The following is a 20,783-nucleotide window of genomic DNA, read 5'->3' as shown; positions in this document are numbered from 1 at the left end:
AATGACTGGAATTGTTTGCTTATTTTCTACTATTTCAACAAATAGTTTTGTCGAAATAGCTTCAGAAATCCCAGGGGAGAACCCAGAATAGGCAGAGTCCAGCTAGAATAACACTTCCACCTTTTCTCTCCAGGTCAGAACAGCCAGGAAGGGCCCACTCTCCCTGCTGTTGCCATGTGAGAGCCCATATTCTTGCTCAGTGGATTATGTTTATTGCAGATTTCCTGAGTTGAGACTTAAAGTCATCAGACATTAATTAAATTACATCTGGCTTAAAGATAACCATGAGGTATGATACTTCACCTCCCCAAACATTTCCAGTCTTCCTTTAATGCAATTAAAACCATAGCCAAAAGCAAAGAGCATGAAAAGTAGGAAGGGGGTTGGCTCACTGGATAATTTGTATCATTTTTATGCCTAACTTCTCACTTACTCTCAGACAGAAATGGAGAACTGTCAGGTTCCACACATTTGAAGCTCATGGTCCCCATGAGGAAACTATAAATTAACACACAATGAAATTGGATCTAAATTATTAATGGGCTGTATTTCTGAATAAGCAGGAGATAACATCTATCTGTTCTCACCTATTTTTTTTTTTTCCTCCTTTGTTTTCCTATTTCTAGGATGGCCCCGAAGCCGGACAGACTGTGAAGGTGAGTGCTTATTATGTGCATACAAATTAATAGCGGGTGATTACGAGAACTAATAAAAAATCACACTGAGTCATTTAGAGCACATTACTGTTTCACTATGTTATCTTCGAGGTCAGAGAGACCCTCGGTGTTACAGCCATAAATCCTGACATTATAAACTTTGCCAAGCAATATGTTTCCCATTAGTTTACAAGACATTTACCTTTTGTAGTAAAATTATTATTGTCCAAATGCTTAAACAGAAACTAAATCATGGAGTCCTGGAATGCAAGCCAGAGCCCAGGGAGCTCATGGGAGGTGGTGTCTAGGAAGCAGCACAGACGTGGGGTTTGCGTGGCTGTGTCTCCTGTGAGGCCGGGGCCCCTCTGACAGCCTTCCAGTTCTCTGTGCCATCTATTGCCGCTTTGCTGATGTTGAGCGGAGGGCTTGCTCATGTAGGGGCCCCGCATTTGGGTTGTCCCCTCACTCCTCGGCCTGTGTTCCCCTCTGTTCTCTTTCTCTCCACCCACACACCTCTCTTCCTCCCTTTGTACTTAATACCAAAGTTCAACTTGTAGTCAGTGGAGCTCAGAAATGGGTTTTAAGTGTGCCAGAAGAGGGAAGGAGGATTTATTAGGAGAGTCTCTGCTTTCTTAATAAAATAAAATAAGAGAATGAAATCCTGGAGGATTCTGAAGCTGAGTTTCAGTCTCCGTACAAATGCAAATTCCTATGCAGTTAGTTCCTAAGCCAAAATCATAGAAAAGTTCTTTTTTTCCCCCCTCCATGTTAGAAATCAGAAGCAAGTCTAACTGGGGTGTTAATGTTACATTTTTGTGAAATAAGGTTTTATGGCTTTGAGACTGGCTGTGAGCAAGTAAGGTAATGCTTGGTTCCAAGCAATGCCAAATAAACTTAATGCACCTTTGATACTCATCTGCATGTGGCTATAATGCTTAACACAGCTACCACGGGGCTTTTAACATAGAATCTCTGGGAAGTTCTTTAAGGAGCAAATGTAATTCCTTATGCTAAAAAAGAGCTTAGGATTGCTCCAGACACACAGTGTGATAAAGATAGGATTCTCAGCTTTTCTCAACCTCTGTGCCTGGCTTCCAAACATGCAGATGGTTTAAAAAAAAAAACAAAAAAACCCCACCACAACAGTCTAATAGGAGTAACTTCATTTCAAAATTGTTTTTCGAAATACAGAAACCCAGTTGCTAGACCTTTAAAAAAAAATCAATAGTCAAATATAAATCCCCAAACTAGCAGATGAGTTAGATGCTTACTTTGTGCAGTATCTATTTAATTGCATTCCTTCAGCCATTCACAGTGACGCTGCAAAGGCATGGGAGTAACGGGGGAGGAATTCAGACCTTGTCAAGAGGCTTGCGCAGGTTGATGGAGTGCTCAAAGGAAACTCAGCTGAAGTGTGTATGGGTATATAGGTTATACGATCTCAAAGTTTTATTTCAGGGTTCTGAATGGAACATTAAACTGTTTCCTAGACAAGCAGGCACTGAATAGAGACAAAAAGTGGATTGATTAGTGGTTACCAAGGGCTGTAGGAAGAAGGGAATGGGAAATAGCTACTGAGTACGAATTTCTTTTGAGGATGATTAGTGGTGGAATTAGTGGTGATGGTTGCGAAACATTATGAATATTTTTAAAACCTACTGACTTGTGCATTTGAAAATGGTAACTTTTATGTTATTTGAATTATATCTCAATTAAAAATGGCAATAAAACTTAAAAAAAAGCAAAAAACCCCAACAAGTCCCGAATCTAGTATGGTTGACTACCATGGCTGTAAACCTCTGACTCTAGTAGTGACTACTTTTTCATGTCCCAGTGATCTGGCCAAAATTTTTAATGATTTTGTTAGCTTTGGTGGTGGTGATGGAGTAATTTTTGGAGTATAGCACTCAGATATAAATTGCTGGATGTGGTTCTTATCATCATTGCCATTGTATTTTACCTTAAGCTGTTCGTTTGTTTTTAGATTACAGTTTTTGGAAATTTTTAATTTTTTTTACAGTTTTTGGTGGATTATATTCTTTTGGACATCTTTCAGTTGTTTCCTCTGTGATCGCAGGATTTCTGCCATATGAATCATCTGGGCCACCTCAAACCCTTTGTGTAATATTAAATGGCTAAAAGAAAACATCCACATGCATTTGACCCTTGAATAACAGAAGTTTGAATGGTGAGGGTTCACATATATAGGCATTTTTTCAGTAGTAAATACTGTAGTAATACAGATCAGTGATTGGTGGAATCTGCAGATGCAGAAGTACATGTATCTGGGCTGACTATAAATTATATATGGATTTTCCACTTTGAGGGAGGTTTGGAACTGTTAACCCCCAGGTTTTAAGATTCAGCTGTACATACAACTGGGCTTCCCCAGTGGCTCAGCAGAAAAGACTCTACCTGCAACACAGGAGACATGGGATCGATCCCTGGGTCAGGAAGATTCCCTGGAGAAGGACATAGCAACCCATTCCAGTATTCTTGCCTGGAGAATCCCATGGACAGAATATCCTGGTAGGCTACGGTCCATAGTGTCACAAAGAGTTGCTGCTGCTAAGTCACTTCAGTCGTGTCCGACTCTGTGTGACCCCATAGACGGCAGCCCACCAGGCTCCCTGGTCCCCGGGATTCTCCAGGCAAGAACACTGGAGTGGGTTGCCATTTCCTTCTCCAATGTGTGAAAGTGAAAAGTGAAAGTGAAGTCGCTCAGTCATGTCTGACTTGTAGCGACCCCATGGACTACAGCCTACCAGGCTCCTCCGTCCATGGGATTTTCCAGGCAACAGTACTGGAGTGGCTTGCCATTGAGCATGCCCGTACATACAACTATAATCTCGGTGGATGACAACGTTTTGAAAACTGTCCTTTTAGAACAAGTCTACGTATCAAAAGTTGTCTAATCTATTTTTTCTAAGTATGATTCTTATACTGCTGCTGCTAAGTCACTTCAGTCGTATCTACCTACCTAAGAATTACTTTTCATGTTACTTTAATAGAAAGGTTGATTCCGTTTTTATTCTAAATCTACTGACTTAGAATCTTCGTGTTTGGGGCTTTTGTGTCTTCACTGTTAACATGTGCATCCTATGAGTCTTCTCAGATTGTAGATATTTACTAGTCTTGCTGTTCCACAGTGATAAAATAGTACGCGGTGATGGCCCCATAACCTTGACCCAAGGAAGCCAGAAGTCAGCCCTGCCAGAGAGCAAAACTGCATTGTCAGTATTTAGCTTATTGGGTTTTGGTTTTTTATTTATTATTATTTTTGGCTGCACTGAGTCTTTGTTGCTGCAGGCTTTTCTCTAGCTGCGGTGGGCAGGGGCTAGTCTCTAGCTGTGGTGCAGGACTTCTTATTGCGGTGGCTTCTCTTGTTGCGGTTCTTGGGCTCGGGAGCACAGGCTCAGTAGTTGTGTTGCACGGGCTTAGCTGCTCTGTGGCATGTGGAACCTTCCCAGACCAGGAATTGAACCCGTTTCCCCTGCGTTGCATGGTGGGTTCTTAATCACTCGACCACCAGGGAAGCCCCGAGCTATTGGGTTTTGAAAACAAAATCTGACTGAGCGTTTCCGGTTTTGAAATTCACACAGTCGAATATTATGAGGCAGTATTTGACAACCTGCCATAGAAAACGCAGTGATTGTTTTGTTCATCTTTGCTTCTGCCTCTTGACATCCCACCTAATGCCTGGGTCCTAAACCATTTTTGTCGCACACTGCGTGGTAACAGCAATAAGCCCAGGTGTGCCACTGAGTGAGCCTCTTGAACATGGTGCCCCTTTAGGGTTTTTTGTTTTGTGGGCTTTAAATTCTTCTTTGCAAAGAACAAGGTGGACTAACTTACTCAGAGAGGCATTTGTGACAGGAAATGGAAATGTCAAACTAAAAAAGTAACCTCTTACTGCTCAGCTGATTATTCACTCTCCTGTTTGAGTTTAAAAGTTAGAGGGCACTGTTATCCACCAGGTGATTGTTGAAGCAATTTGAATATCCTCCAGGCTTGAGAAATGATCCCTTTTTTCTGGCCTCAACCATGCACCACCATATGCATCTATTGATACATATCACCATGTACAAGGGGCTTCCTACGTGGTGCTAGTGGTAAAGAATCCACCGGCTGATGCAGGAGTCACAAGAGATGAGGGTTCGATCCCTGGGTTGGGAAGATCCCCTGGAGTACGAAATGGCAACCTGCCCCCATATTCTTGCATGGAAGATTTCATGGAGAGAGGAGCTGGTGGGATACCATCCATGGGACCATAGAGTCAGATACAACTGAGCAACGAAGTGCACGGCACCTCATCATGTACATATACAACCAGATGTTGCTTTATCATTAGCCCTCCCAGACACTCCTGAAGTGAAGTAGCCCTCCTAAGCCCCACACTCCATATCCTGTTTGCCTTTGTCAACTAAAAACAAAACCCCGTAACCTAACAGTTGTGGGTTATGTTTTATTCTGAGACCCTACTGAGGACTATAGCCTGGGAAGACAGCCTCTCAGATAGCTCAGACGAACTGTTCCAAAGAGATAAAAGAGAAGCCAGGATATATAGGAGTTTTACTGGAAAAAATGTAGTAGAACATCAAAAGATTACTGATAGTCACACAAAAAAACCGTCATCTTAGGGTAATGATTTTACCACTTTTCTATGTATGGGAAGGTGCAAGAGTCTGGCTTGTTGAAATCATCCCTTTGATACACATCTTTACTATCTAGGGCCAATATCCGCTTTTTCTCCTTCCTGAGTTCCCCTCAGGGTACAATGTAGGAGCTGCTGCAATAGCTGATGGCTTAATGGCAGGCAATGTTCTTTGTCCATGCCTCATTTGATTTCCTTCAGGGTCTTCTTCACTGTCTTTTATTTGTTGGTATGTTACTTTTTTTTTTTTTCCTGTACCATATTGTTTCTTTAGTCCCTGGAGAATGTAAGCTTCATGAGAACCTGCATTTTGTCATTGATTACTGTGGCTCTCTTGGGTGGAATGGGGAGGAGGGTGGAGATGCTAATGATAGAACAAGTCTATACTCCTAACTTACAGAAGCAGATGATGTGTTGTATTTCAATGTGCAGTCGGAGGTGTGGGTTTTCTGGAGTTTCTGTCAAGAATCTCCCTTATTCTGCCATCACTGACAAAGACCAGAATTTCCACTAATCCAATTTCTAAATCGTACTCGAAAATGTAATTTCAACTAGCCACATCATTAAGGCAATGTTCTGCCCTTTGAAAGAGATGCTACTGAGTAAGTTTAATGTGAGCTTTTAGAGCAATTACTATGTGCGTCTTTAGTTGGGAGAGTGCTTTAGGTATATTAAAGAGAGAGATTTATGGCAGGCAGGTAATTTAGAATTTTATAAGAGCTATTTATAAAATATGCTTGCTTACACTCTTCTGTGTTTATGGTGCTTGAATCCTCTACTTAGAGATTTAATTTTATAGTGTTAATGCCTTGGGAAGTGTCTCTTATTAACTGTTGATACATTAGTGATTACTTTTTTGGATTGCTTTCGGAAGAACAAAGAAAGAAATTCTTTAAAGCAATGTGATTTACAAATTAAAATAGCAACAAAAAAAGCTCTTCCATTCACTGAGGAGTTTCTTAGGTCCTTTCCACAAGATTTGCTAATCTTTGCAATTCATGAGCTTAGAGGACATTTTAGCTGTCCATTCTAAAGGAGATCAGTCCTGGGTGTTCATTGGAAGGACTGATGCTAAAGCTAAAACTCCAATACTTTGACCACCTCATGGAAAGAGTTGATTCACTGGAAAGGACTCTGATGCTGGGAAGGATTGGAGGCAGGAGGAGACGGGGACGACAGAGAATGAGATGGCCAGATGGCATCACCGACTCGATGGACGTGAGCTTGAGTGAACTCCGGGAGTTGGTGATGAACAGGGAGGCCTGGAGTGCTGTGATTCATGGGGTCGCAAAGAGTCAGACACGACTGAGCGACTGAACTGAACTGGACTGAACTGAAAGTCCAGGAGCTAATACACTTTGACATCAGTAAGAGGCTCCGTAGAAGTTTTAGCTTTATGAGTTTGGGCCAGCCTCTTAACCTCTATGAACATTTATTTCCTCATATTTAAAATGGGGGGAAACCCTAGCAAATATATTGAGTGATGATAAGAAACCAATATGAAGATGGGAATAGAATGCCCAGCCCACCACGTCTTATCCCTAGGGCCTTATGCATGTTTCTTTCTTTTTTTTATTAATTAATTTTTGGCTGTGCTGGGTCTTCATTGCTTTGTGTGGGCTTTCTCTAGTGACTTGAGTCGGGGGCTATTCTCTAGCTGTGGTGTGTGGGCTTCTCATTGTGGTGGCTTCTCTTGTTGCGGAGGACAGGCTCTAGGACATGTGGACTCAGTAGTTGCCTCTCTAGGGCTCTAGAGTGCAGGCTCAGTAGTTGGGGCACACAGGCTTAGTTACTCCAAGACATGTGTGATCTTCCCAGACCAGGGATCAAACCCGTGTCCCCTGCATTAGCAGGCATATTCTTCTTGGACCACCAGGGAAGTCCACGTTTTTGTTCATTTTAATTTTACTCTCAGTTTTCTTGTCCTTAAGACAGGCTAAGGTGTCACTTTATGAGACTGTTTGTGGTATACAGGTTGTTTGCAGCCGTGTCCAGTTCATTTATTCATACAGTAAATTCTCTCACTATTAATTACTGCCTTTTAGCTTACATTCTTGGGGGGGAAAAAGCACTTTGTTCTGCTCATATCACTTGCATAATTTGAATATCTAGTTTGAACTTACAGAATTGACCACTTGAACATTCAGACATCTGCCTTATTACTTGGGGTATGAAATCTCAGCCCCGATAACTTTCTGCCTCTGCTGTACCCCCTGGTGGTAATGAGTATGCTGTGCTCCTGAACCAACAGTGCACTTCACCACTGCTTAAAGTAGGTTTCAGTAGGACAGAAACCTGTCTGCCCCCTCTACGGGCTCAGTAGGTCTGATGTGAGACCCAGGGTACTGCATTTTAACAGACACGGTCAGTGATGTTCATGTACGGATCTCTCCAGTGCAGAGCTGCTTAGCAAAGAAGTGATGGGATGTGGAGGGATGTCCACATCGCAGCTTGCTTTCCAATCCAGAAGAATTCCTCATATTTGGTGTGCAGAGAAAGGAGAAACCATCATCTTAAAAATCAAAAGGATTCTTACTTGACTGGCATTTATTATTTTCATCTGGAAAGAAATTTCATGAGAGCTTTAATTTGCCAGAGAACTTTTATCATTTGATTAAAGCCATGAGGAAAATCACCTTGCCTATGTTTATATCTAATGCTTGTGTCTACTGCTGAAGAATTAGTGTCTTCAGGATGCAATCACTTTTATCTTCTGCTGTTGCCTTACAATTTGCATCTCTGCCCTGAAAATGAACCCAGTTTGCCTGAGTTTGGCAAATCGAAATTCAGTTTGGTGTTCAGGGGATGGCTTGGGTGTACAGGTAGGAGTGGACACCTCCAATCACGTCCTTCCCCTTGACTTTCCTTCCCTGCCTGGTGATTTGGAGGCAAAAGCCCTCATCCCTGGCGTTCTAGGCAGGAGAAGGGAAATGAACCTGTCTTTCCCCTGTGGGAAAGTTTCTTTCTTTTTTCTTCTAATCCCTTAAGCCCTCTTCTAAGTGAGTATCAAATCACTAAGTTTTTCCATTTCTAATTAGTTAACCTTGAATCGCATGATGCCATTTGGGTCAAAGCACTGAAAGAAAAATTAACCAAACTCTCTGGTCTTCTTGCATTTCTATTTGTTAATTTTTCCCCTGTCCTGTCAAACTCAAGGGCAGCTGAGATGGATTGGAGGGGAATGCTGCAGATAGAGTGAGGGTGGAAGGGAAATGTCATCAGGACTACACTCCTGATGAAGAGGGAGGACTCTGAAGCAAGAGGGAGGACTATGGAGCAAGATGGCCTGGTTTCCTTCCCAGAGCTGTCACCTATCATTTCTATGACTCTTACAAAAGTCAACCTTTTTTTAGCCTCATCTATTTATAAGGTTATAAAATGGGGGTCTTAATAGTATCCTGCCTCATAGACGTGTTGTGAAGACCAAACAGATTACATGTAAATGTCTTTGACATAGCACTTGACACACGGGAAAGTCTCTATAAATATTTGATATTGGTTTATAATTTTCACTTAATCCTCATGAGTCTAAAAGTGGGGCATTGATATCTTTTACTTAGACTAAGGTTTATGGAGGCAGTCACTTAACAACGGCAATAAGACCAACAACACAAGTTACAGATAGGAGAGTTGGGATTCAAACCCAGGCTTCTCTGAAGGTCTGATTTTCCATTAGATCATCTGAGCTGATCCTCAAAACACCTTGTGCTCAGTTGCTGCTGTTCAGTCGCTCAGTCGTGTCCAACTCTTTGCGACCCCGTGGACTGCAGCGCACCAGGCCTCCCTGACCTTCACCGTCTCTCAGAGCTTGCTCAGGCTCATGTCCACTGAGTTGGTGATGTCATCCAATCATCTCATCCTCTGTCGTCCCCTTCTCCTCCTGCCCTCAGTCTTTCCCAGCATCAGGGTCTTTTCAGATGAGTTGGTTCTTCGCATCAGGTAGCCAGAGTATTGGAGCTTCAACTTCAGCATCAGTCCTTCCAGTGAATTTTCAGGGTTGATTTCCTTTAGGATTGACTGCTTTGCACTCTATAAGCATAGCCAAAGGTACATACGGAGATGTTTTGTAAATACTTTATCTCCCTCAACACAGATTCATCTGCATTATTTTTCGCTGCTTAGAATAATGTGACTTCCATCTAAAACTACCCAGGGGACTCTCTCTGTAATTTTATTATACAGGTGAAGGTTAACTGACCTAAGTGCTACTTTATTGCTGGATGTCAATTTACAGCAGAATTATATGTTTTAGATGTTTAATTTTTCATTAGTGCTACCAAACAAATTCCTTTAGTAATTGGAGGTGCTGACATGTAGCAAAGTGGGTATTGGCTGTTAAATTTATTTTGGGATCTGTGACACAAAAATGTGGCAAATATTTCAATGCTTTCTTAATGTCAGTGTTTTACAGGTTCCGGTGGACTGTCTTTTCCACCTGACGCTCAGAGTTTGGGGGTTTATTTTACTCACTGTCAAATCAGGTATACTGTGAAAGGCAAAGTGCTTTATAGACCTTAAAGTGCTACGTAAATGTAAGGTATTATTATTCAGACTCACCTTCTTCCCTCTGTTGATGCAGTTGGGGCACTTATTCTCTGTCATTTTGCTGTGAAATACTAGGTGCTAAGTACTAGTAATCACTGAAGATACTATTCTCTCACTATTTTGCTGTATACGTTTCAGGTCTAGAACAATGTGCATAAAATTCTCTAACTCCGTGTAACCTCTTCACTTTAAGTTTAAAGTTTTAAACCTGTGACATATAAATAACTGGCTTGGGTAAAATGTTTATTTTGTTAAAAAAAAAAAGTAGTTAAACTTGTTCTGATGAATCCTGTGACAAGGATTGAAGAGTTTTGACTAAGTATGAGTGGTCAGTTCAGTCTTCTCAGATGATTAATTTATTAGAGGCCATGTTACACACCTTAAATACAGAACAGGGAGTGAAAGCCCTAAAATAATGGGTGCTTTGGTTGAAACTGGACATTTCAGCTCAAACAGATCCAGACAAAACTGAAAACATTTGTTTCAGTACTCAATAAAAATAATAAAATATAAAAGGAGACATCTATTTGAGTGTAAAATGTGTGGATCTATATACTGCTTAGTGAAACAGGCAACATTGTGTCGCGATGCCCCTGGAGTTCAGGACCAGGTGGAAGCAGCACCCTGGGTTGTCCAGAGTGCAGGGACCTTTCACTGCCTCCCTAATAGGTTCCTGGTTTTCCATTATATTATTTATATTTTATGAAGAAATATAGGAAACTATCTGTGTAATTTTTATTTCACAGGCATCCCGTCAGAAGAATTTTCCATTGGGACATGATTCTGCTCATCCATTCTTTCTTCTGTCTTTATCTTAAGCACATAACTAGTGCTCAGACTTCCTATGTTCAAATCTCTGATTTTGTTGTTCAGTCGTTCAGTCATGTCTGACTCTTTGCAACCCCGTGGACTACAGCACACCAGGCTTCCCGTCCCAGAGTTTGCTCAAACTCATGTCCATTGAGTTGATGATGCCATCCAACCATCTCATCCTCTGTCACCTCCTTCTCCTTCTGTCCTCAATCTTTCCCAGCACCAGAGTCTTTTCCAATGAGTCGGCTCTGATGCTGCTGCTGCTAAGTCACTTCAGTCGTGTCCGATTCTGTGTGACCCCATAGACGGCAGCCCACCAGGCTCCCCCGTCCCTGGGATTCTCCAGGCAAGAACACTGGAGTGGGTTGCCATTTCCTTCTCCAGTGTGTGAAAGTGAAAAGTGAAAGTGAAGTCGCTCAGTCGTGTCTGACCCTTAGCAACCCCACGGACTGCAGCCTACCAGGCTCCTCCATCCATGGGATTCTCTAGGCAAGAGTACTAAAGTGGCTTGCCATTGCCTTCTCCGGGGCTCTGATGATGAGCCCCTAAAAAATGTTTTTTTGAAAGGTCCCCAATTGATTATGATGGTTACACAGATTTATGAACTGCCATTTTATTTGTGTACCTAAATATGTTTTGATTCTCAGTCTAGGTGACCTAAACTTGCAATTGATTCTGGTGGTTACCCAGATTTATGAACTACTGTTTTATTTGTTTAATATTAATACATTTTGATTCTTGATCTAGATGACCTAGATTCAGTTCTTACAGAGGCTTCTGTTTGTCCTTTATGCCAAAGCCATTACTAAAGTGATTCTCAAGGCTTGAAAAGCAGCTGGAAGACTTAAGGGTTTGATTACCAAGCCTGGGTCAGAGGGAAGGCAGGGTAATGAATAATAGACATGGCAAGGTGCAGAGGCACATACATGGAAGAATTCAAATAATGACCTTTCTAATGACATCTGAGCGAAAAACATGGGTTGGTGAGAATGTGTAATGGCTATGGGGCCAAACACAGTGAGAAATTCTTCTCCAATTTATTCGTGAAATATGTTAGTACTGAGAAAGGATAGTTTTGAAATTTTAACCTGAAGTGTCACGAAACATCAATCCTACACCTTCAGTCTCAGCAAATCCTCTTTCTGGAAGAGCCGCTCAGCCACCAAGATGAGGGAAAGTGAGACATAAATTGCTAGAAGCCTTCTGAATCAGATTAATCCCACGCCACAGAGGGAAAGGATCAAAATGATGGTTTGCAATCCATCTGAGCTCATTCAACATAAAGATAATTGTATTTGGCTCTTGTAATGAAAACCCACATTTCTTTCCCCTGTAGTTTTGAATATGCTTTTCTTGTTCCTGATGTTACATGAAAAATAAACATGAAGTTGTTTAGGACGTTGACCTTGCCTAAAGTGGTTTAGAAGGATAACCAACAAAGAGTGAACAAAGTGAACGCATCACATATTCTTTTACTTTGTGGCGAAATCCATTTATCCTCGTGTTCATATTCACATCTCTGCCCCCTGCCCCAGGGTCTGTGTGTCAGTGTTTGGTCCCTGAAAACAATTTTTTCTAATCATACTTTCTAGACAGGTGCCCTGAAAATCGACCCAACAGGACCTTTTATTTGTGTTTCAATTCTTCTGTCGGTTATAAATGGTATGAACTCCCAGATGTAATCAAGTTCTAGCAGGGTAATTCTGAGGACACTGTTTAATCTTAGAAGGAATAAATGTGATTCCAAGCTCAGCTCTTCTGTCACATGACCAGGGATGAAACTCATTCTTGAGGAAGAACCTCAGAGCAGGGGATGACTCAGAGAACCCCAGACAGACATGTGGCCTTGACAGTCATGTAGTATCTCTGCCTTCCCATAAATGTTCCCCCTCTGTAGACTTTAAATCGGTCTTACATCTTTCTCTACACCTGGGAACCCATTGTGCTGTACGGTCGCTGCTTCCAGCCTGGAACCGCTCTGCTCTGTGATTGAGGGTGAGAATTCCCTCACTGCCAACAGTATCCTGTTACGGCCCCACAGGAAATGAACATCCTGCCTGCTCATGCTTTTATATTGGGTTGACCAAAATGTTCCTTCGGGGTTTGTCCATAACATCTTACAGAAAACCCGGAATGAACTTTCTGGCCAACCCAGTATCTAGGATTCATTCTTTAATTTATTCGTCCATCGCCTACTGTGCTCCACATTTGGTACAGGTCCTGGGAGAACAAGAAGAATGAGGCGTAGTCCTTGTCTGTCTTTAAGGACAGGTAAAATAAGGGCTATAAGAGAGGAAGACTAAGGAGGTTGTAGAAGTTGTGCATTGTTGTTTACTCACTAAGTCCCATCTGACTCTTGGCGACCCCATGGACTGCACTCTCCCAGGCTCCTCTCTCCATGGGATTCTCCAGGCAAGAATACTGGAGTGGGTTGCCATTTCCTTTCCAGGGGAATTTCCTGGCCCAGGGATTGAACCCATATCTCCTGCACTGCAGGAGGATTTTCTACCACTGAGCCACCAGGGAAGCCCAGGTGTACAGTTCATATTAATTGCTTCTGCCTGTGTTGACTAGGTACCTACTATGTTTCCAGCACTTCAGGAAACTGGGATACAATGATAGGAAAGACTGCCAACGAATAGCTCTCACCTTATTGTCTTTCTCTACATGAAAATGAACAAATAAAATACTTGCAGATTTTGAGGAGTTTTAGAAAGGCTGTAAATGGTGCTGTGGAAGAGGAGAAGATGGCGAGAGGGAGGGCAATGGGGAATGGGGGAATGGGCTGCTCTAGGTAGGGTGGTCAGACAGGCCCACTGCAAAGGTGACCCATAAACTGAGACCTGAGGAATGAGCAGGGTCCAGCCAAGGAAAGAGCTGGGGAGGAAAAAACTTCTGGGCCGAGGAAACAGCAGCAGAGATGAGCTTGGCAAAGTCAAGGAGATTGTTGGAGACTGGGTGGGCAGGGCTTCAGGGCAGAGAGCGAGGTGATGATAGAAGATACGTTTGAAGAGATGAGCAGAAGGATTGTTCTACCAGCTTAAGTCCAACACCACTGTAAGGAGTCGTACTTCTATTTTTAATCTACCTATTGTTTGGATTATATTCTATGGACAGAGGGTCTTAAAAATCCTTTAAAGTGATTTGGCTTTCAAGTTTCTAGGAAGTTGAATAATTTGGTATCATATCTCTTCTGGGCACTGCTTATCTCCCCAGCATACTCTCCATACTCTGCTATTTAGCAGCCAAGGAGACAGGATGCATGCGAATCCATCTGTAGCTCCAGGTGCTAACCTCATTTAGTTAATCCAGAGGATGGCAAGTTTTTTCATAAAAGCCCAAATGGTAAACATTTTAGGCTTTGAGGGCTTGATGGTCTCTGTCACAATTATACAACTACCTTTATAGCACAAAGATAGCTATTCAAAGTATGTAAATTAATTTGTAAAAATGGGTGTGTCTATATTCCAGTCAAACTGTATTTGCAAAAGCACAGTGAGCAAGATTTGGCCCAGGACCTGCCCATCCCTGGCTTCAGTCAGCTCTTTGCCACAGTGATGACTTTGATTAATCCTGACCTAAGTCACTTAGAGAGTAGAATTCCCTCGCCTTCAGAAATGGCTATTCCTAGATCCTGGAGGATTTGTGGGAAGGGATGCTTGTAAATAAGAAGGCACTGACCCTGACGCTGCTGGCCACCATCTTAGTATTCCTAGGATTGCAAGCTGCTTTAGAATGAACCATATGCTGAGGACCAAATGGCAGAGATGAAAAGAAGTTGGATCCTTGGTGACCTCTTTGGGGGTTCTGAATTAACCAGGCCTGAATCCTGTTCGACATCCAGACTTTTTGGTTACATGATTTAATAAAGTCCCCATTTTGTTTCGTCCAGGAAGACTTGAACTTTTTGCTACTGTCCATGAAAACCATCCTCCATTTGATCATCTCCTCTAAAATATTGTTATTGTTACTCCTGAGTATGCTTAACTGGCAGTTTGAGTCAACAATTTCTAAAGTGTTTCTGCATATCTGCAATACTCATCAGATGCCAATGGGGATTGTGGAGTGAAAGTCTGCGAATCAATGGCCCTAGAAGAGCTTAACTTCCCAAAGGCTCCCTTTAGTGCATGACCACAGGGTAATTCCATTAACTTTAATGACTGGTGCTGTACAAAATGGGCCCTGTTAGTCTATTCTTCCCCTTCTTTCTGTGTTAAATCTTCTCCTGCAGCTAATTCTTCAGGGTAAGGTATATGCACCGATGCCATTCATTCCTTGGCCTTTATTAATATATGCAGGACACTCTCTCAGGGAAGGAGTGCTAAGTGAGTACATTAAAAATGAATCCACTACCCCATTTGTGGACTGTGAGAAAACCCCAGAGTCAGGGACGTCGATGGATTATTATTGATTGTTCTAAGATCCAATAAAATCATAAATATGGCTCAGAACAATGACTGTGGCCACATTAGCAAATTATCAAATCCATAACTTGCTTCTGAACCTGGCCTCAGAGATTTAAATAAAGTGCCAGAGGGTAGAAAGTTGTATTTTAGGAATGTGACAAACCAGGGCTAGGAGAGAAAAATTTATGATTTAATTTGCTGTGCAATCTAATTGAGAATAACTATTAGATTTTTTTTAAAGTGACTTTGATTAGGTTTTAGGTGTCAGAAATAAACTGGAGATAGGGGTCAGTTTACACTTTTCTGGGAGTCTGTCGGGAGGGGAAAAAGAAGGTATTCATCTCAAGGAATGACTTTCCTGGGTGACCTTGCACCCTGCCTTCTGTTCTTATTTCCTTTGTTCAAATAATTAGGTTATACCTGAGACTAGCTGGTTCTTCCCAGAGACTTGCTTTTTACTTTCTTCACCAAGTGTCAATTTTCTCCCATTTAGAAATAAATCAATTCAAAATGAAATTACCCAGAGCATTCATTTTTCACCATCTAGTAAATGAGTCTCTCCAAGGAACACAAGGTCCTCCGTTTTCAGCTCCGGCTTAATAGAATCCTTCTTCTCCATGGAAGTGGTGCAAAACTGTTGTCTCTGCCTTCTCCAGGCTTTCCATCTTTGGTGGACTGTGTGTGAGGTGATATTTCCTCTGTAAAATGTGCTGTCGGCCTCTCCGTAGGTTCCCACGCATATTTTCCGAAGATCTAACCTGAAGTTGGGCTGCCTGATTTACAGTTCTAACACATAGCAGGTGGAAAAAGCTGCCCTGGCATTGTAACACCCATTAGCCATTATAGGAGTTCACTGGATGCTCCGGCCTCAGACACACTCCAGTGACACACACATGCACACACTGGTGGCTAGATTTTCAGGAATGGGTTGACTCTCTTTCAACTCACTTCAGTTAAATGGAAAAGTGATTTGCACAAAGGTAAACGAGATGTCATAGTGATCTGTGTGGAACTGTCCGACGGACTTTTGCAGACAGTCAGCGGAAGCTTGAAAACCCAGCTGAGAAATGATAAATTACTGCTAACTGTCCTAATTATCCCTTGACACTCTATGTTGAAACCTGACTACATTTTGCTGAAACTTACAAATAGGAAAGAAATTTAAGGTTTAATAAATTATCCACAATAGAAATGCTTAAAAGAGAGAGAGGAAAGGGAGAGAGAGCAAGAGCATGAGTGAGCGTCGTAGCCGAAGAGCCGCTATTGATCCCCCAACAGCTTCTTGAGCCGTAGAAAGAAGCGGGAATTGGGCGAGGGAAATGTGTTAGATAAATTATAATTTTAATTACCAACCTAATTGATGATATTTAGCATGCTTGTTAGGTTAAGGAAGACTCTGAGTCAACTCCCAAGGTCATTACGTTAATAGACCTGGTAAGCATGTAATTTGCGATGAGTTCATTTGTGAACATCGTTGTTCTCTGTAAACTGCATCATCATAGTACTAGCTTGAAAGGATCGCACGCTGACTACATGCCTTTGTTTCTTGGTGTTTTCGTACAGGCATCTTGTACTTATCATCCTCTCTATTTTATAGTCTTAGGTTTAGTTCACATATGCTAATGCATGCTAAGTCGCTTTGGTCGTGTCCGGCTCTGTGTGACCCCATGGACTGCAACCCAGCAGTCTCCTCTGTCCATGGGATTCTCTAGTTCACATATAAGTCCATGTAAAATGCCTACAGTGATGGTTGGCTTACTTTTTTAACAGCCATCTTATTCCAGTTTGGAGAACTACAGTTAGAAAAGTTTGCTGTAGCTGCCACAGCTGCTGCTGCTGCTTTTTTTAAATTTCCTCTTCCTCCTTTTTTCTCCCTCTTACTCTTCCTCCTTTACTTCTTCTTCTTTTATCTTTCTGTGAATCAGCATGGCAAGAGCGGAATGTTTACTCTTTCATCTTTCTCTCTGGAGTCTGGGCATTCTGGATTGATTCTGTACTTTCTCTCCTTTCTTAAAACCTGTAGGATTTGAAAGAAATGTGTCCTTCTTCCTTTAAGGACTCATTGGTGCCTTTAACTGTATACGCAGCCAGCAGCAATTTGCCAGACTGATTCCCCACATCTAGATGTTGTCTGTTTATTGACTCTTTTGGTTAAACGTGTTGACTAGAATCACAAGGGATTCTGCAGATGACATAGAAACAAGTGGTATTGCCATTCTTGGAACATCTTGTATGTGTCTTAAGCTTGAGGGTGATTTCCCCAAGTACAAAGCCTTACCTAAGGCTGGATATTCTTACTGCAGATGAAGATCATTGAAAATTAAATGGTTAGAAAGATCCTCTTGGCAGGCCCTGCTATAAGGTGGAATTTCTTGTCTCCTTTCCATATTTTTGTAGACCATCAAGTCTGTTCCTTGATATGGAGTCCCATGGTGTACACCATCCTCAAGATCAATTGGTTATTGATAGATTTGCTCTTTGGTCTCACTGTGAATGAATGCTAACAGCAGAGTCAATTGTGAACTAATATTCTTATTTAAGCAATCTCTGAGGGTTTTTTCCACAGCTGGGGTATTTGCAGACACTGACTGTTCTCGTACCTAATACTCACTAAGCTTTCATGCTAGTTACTTCCCTCATAGCAGGCATACAAAAGGCATTTGGAGCCCATTGGACTCTTTCAGTTCAGTTCAGTCACTCAGTCATGTCCGACTCTTTGCGACCCCATGGACTGCAGCATGCTAGGCTTCCCTGTCCATCACCAACTCCCAGAGCTTACTCAAACTCGTGTCCATCGAGTCAGATGCCATCCAGCCATCTCATCCTCTGTCATCCCCTTCTCTTCCTGCCTTCAATCTTTTCCAGCATCAGGGTCTTTTCCAGTGAGTCAGTTCTTTGCATCAGGTGGCCAAAGTATTGGAGCTTCAGCTTCAGCATCAGTCCTTCCGATGAATATTCATTCAGGACTGATTTCCTTTAGGAAAAAGGACTGTTTGATTTCCTTGCAGTCCAAGGGACTCTCAAGAGTCTTTTCTAAAACCATAGTTTAAAAGTGTCAGTTCTTCAGTGCTCGGCTATCTTTATGTTCCAACTCTGACATCCATACATGACAGCTGGAAAAACCATAGCTTTGATTAGATGGACATTTGTCAGCAAAGTAATGTCTCTGCTTTTTATATGCTGTCTAGGCTTGTCATAGCTTTTCTTCCAAGGGGCAAGCTTGGGGTGACAATTTGAAGCATAATTTAATGATAAGCAGCCAATTCATTAAACATTGCCAGGGTCGTAGAATCTTTTCAGTTAAAAGCTCTGGGCATTTTCTGTAGAACAATTCAGGTATACATACAATGTTTGCATTTAATTTTGGGAGCTCTCCTTGCCCCCGACACCAGTCCACCGATTCTTCAACTGAATTTACCTGAATTGTTGTCTTCCACTTCAGTATTTAGCCTAGTTAGTATCACTAACCTAAATTGATGGGATGAATCTTGAGGCAGGTTACAAAGAGCCATGTCCTCCCCATCTGAGAGATTTGAAATTATAAACTATTTCTCTCACTTATAAGAATTGTTTGCTCTGAAGATTGAGACTAGCTCTGCTCACTGTTAGTTATGTGGCTTTAGGCAAGTGTCTTGATACTCTCTCTGGCTTTGTTTTCTTGACCCTGAAACTGAAATAAGAATACAGTTCCCTCCTGCATAGGATTTTGTGAGTAATTCAGGAGGCCACAAATGGCTTTCTTGGTGCACTCTATTTGCATATATCAGTTATTTATTGCAACCCAGCCACAGGCCAGCTTCTCTCCTACTTTCTGTTAGGACAGCAGAGAACAAAGAGAGGTGGTCCCTGCCCTCAGAGAGCATCTTCTCACTTGCTTCGTCATCATCACCTCAGCGGTTTTACCATCACCCCTGGGTGAAGGAAGGCTGATCAGAGAGTCAATGGAAACCCTGGGAGAGGAGTAAGGGTGAATCTCAGTTTATTTCCAGTCCTCTCAACTCACCCTGTTAATGGGCCCCGGATTCTTATTGATGTTGAACACACTGGTTTCCAAGTATCCTGAGTTTGACTCACTAGTCAAAAGGAGCTGAACATGCAGAACTAGTTCTTCATGTTGAAAAACTGTAGTCCATCAGGTGTCACTGGGGGAGAGGGTAAGGTGGATAGCCTCTCCAGATATGCAGATTGTCTGTGAAGCATGGCCCCTGAGATGGCTATCTGCTCCACTGAGGAGCTTTATGCTATTTCTTGCGTCATGGGTTCTTTTTTTTTTTTTTAATGGACAATTGAATGATTGAGCAACCATTTCTTCCATAGCCCTGCCAAGATAGGACAGTATTCTGGCACCAAACTCTACAACATGAAGTGGGGATTTTCTTAACCTTTGAAGACTAGGTATGGCCTTAAACCAGTCTTACAAATCATAAGAACTCATTCCAGTCAGCTATTAAATTTGATTTCCCTCTTCAAAAGACTAAGCGTGACTTGACATTACAATTAAGAAACTTTGAGAGTTAGGAATTGAAATTTGAGAGTTACAAAGTTTAGACTTGAGTTAAATCTCAAGTTAAATTCAGGAGTGCAAAGCTGGAAGTTTAGCTGGAATTATGTTTGAAGTTAGGTTTTAAAATTGATACGGTTTCGTTCTTTCATATGTGTGTGTGTGAGTGTGTGTGTGTTATGTATGTATGTATGTTCTTAATGTCCTTACTAGATTTCCTTTGTGGGCTTCCCAGGTGGTTCAGTGGTAAATAATCTGCCTGCCAGTGTGGGAGACGGGTGTTCGATCCCTGGGTCAGGAAGATCCCCTGCAGAAGGAAATGGTAACCCACTCCAGTATTCTTGCCTGGAAAATCCCATGGACAGAGAAGCCTGCTGGGCTGCATTCTATGGGGTCGCAAAAGAGTCTGTTATGACTTAGCAACTAAATATCAACAAAGATCTCCTTTGTAGCTTCATCTTACAGCCATGGGTTTTTATTATCCTAGACACCAGTACTCTTGCCTAGAAAATCCCATGGATGGAGGAGCCTGGTAGGCTGCAGTCCGTGGGGTCGCTAAGGGTCGGACACGACTGAGCAATTTCACTTTCACACATTGGAGAAGGAAATGGCAACCCACTCCAGTGTTCTTGCCTGGAGAATCCCAGGGATGGGGGAGCCTGGTGGGCTTCCGTCTATGGGGTCACACAGAGTCGGACACGACTGAAGTGACTTAGCAGCAGCAGCAGCAGACAGCACTGTCAGAGGAAGAGCAGAGCCCGGTGCACTCAGAGCTCAGACTCATGCAACCCTTACATGGTGGGATGCGTCCCCAGCAAAGTCTGGGACTGATGGCTGTGGTGTGGCCCCCCGAGGGTGTGGCCCCACCCTCAGCAGTCCCCGCAGCCACTTCCACAGGCTGACCCTTGAGAATATTTGTTATGCAAACACTCTGCCATCTGCTGTGCTGTGGGGGCTTCCAGGCTATTCCAGAAACAGGTGTGGTGTCAAAACAGCTTAGTGAGTAAACAAGTTGAAGGGAGGATTGGAAAACAGCCCGCTCTGGTTTGAGCTTCATCGTTGACCCATGGAGCCTGGACCAGCCATGCTGTGCCTCCTCAGTGGCTGGCCCTTCGTGTTCTTTTGGGCTCCAGTTCGGTACCCCAAGGCTTTATGGTAGGATGCTTGGGGCTGGCATTTGACCTGCTGGTAGAAACTGGCATTGTGGT

At 42.4% G+C, this 20,783-nt stretch overlaps 1 protein-coding gene across 6 annotated transcripts in view; it reads left to right on the top strand.

The window, feature by feature from the left end:
* FHIT (fragile histidine triad diadenosine triphosphatase) overlaps window positions 1–20,783 on the top strand; it is a 1,558,201-nt gene that overhangs the window by 1,255,089 nt on the left and 282,329 nt on the right. For all 6 annotated transcript variants that reach the window (XR_016036236.1, XM_055414232.2, XM_055414233.2 and 3 more), the window contains one exon: window positions 627–656. Coding sequence is in view for 5 of the 6 variants with exons in the window: in XM_055414232.2 (XP_055270207.1) it covers window positions 627–656 (30 nt within the window). In the remaining variant the exon portion in view is untranslated. The remainder of the gene's footprint in view (window positions 1–626; window positions 657–20,783) is intronic.

Source organism: Moschus berezovskii, chromosome 24 (assembly GCF_049115385.1).
Source record: "Moschus berezovskii isolate FMDL1 chromosome 24, NW_MosBer_1.0, whole genome shotgun sequence".
Lineage (NCBI taxonomy): Eukaryota > Metazoa > Chordata > Mammalia > Artiodactyla > Moschidae > Moschus > Moschus berezovskii.
This window is presented reverse-complemented; position numbering and strand designations above follow the sequence as displayed.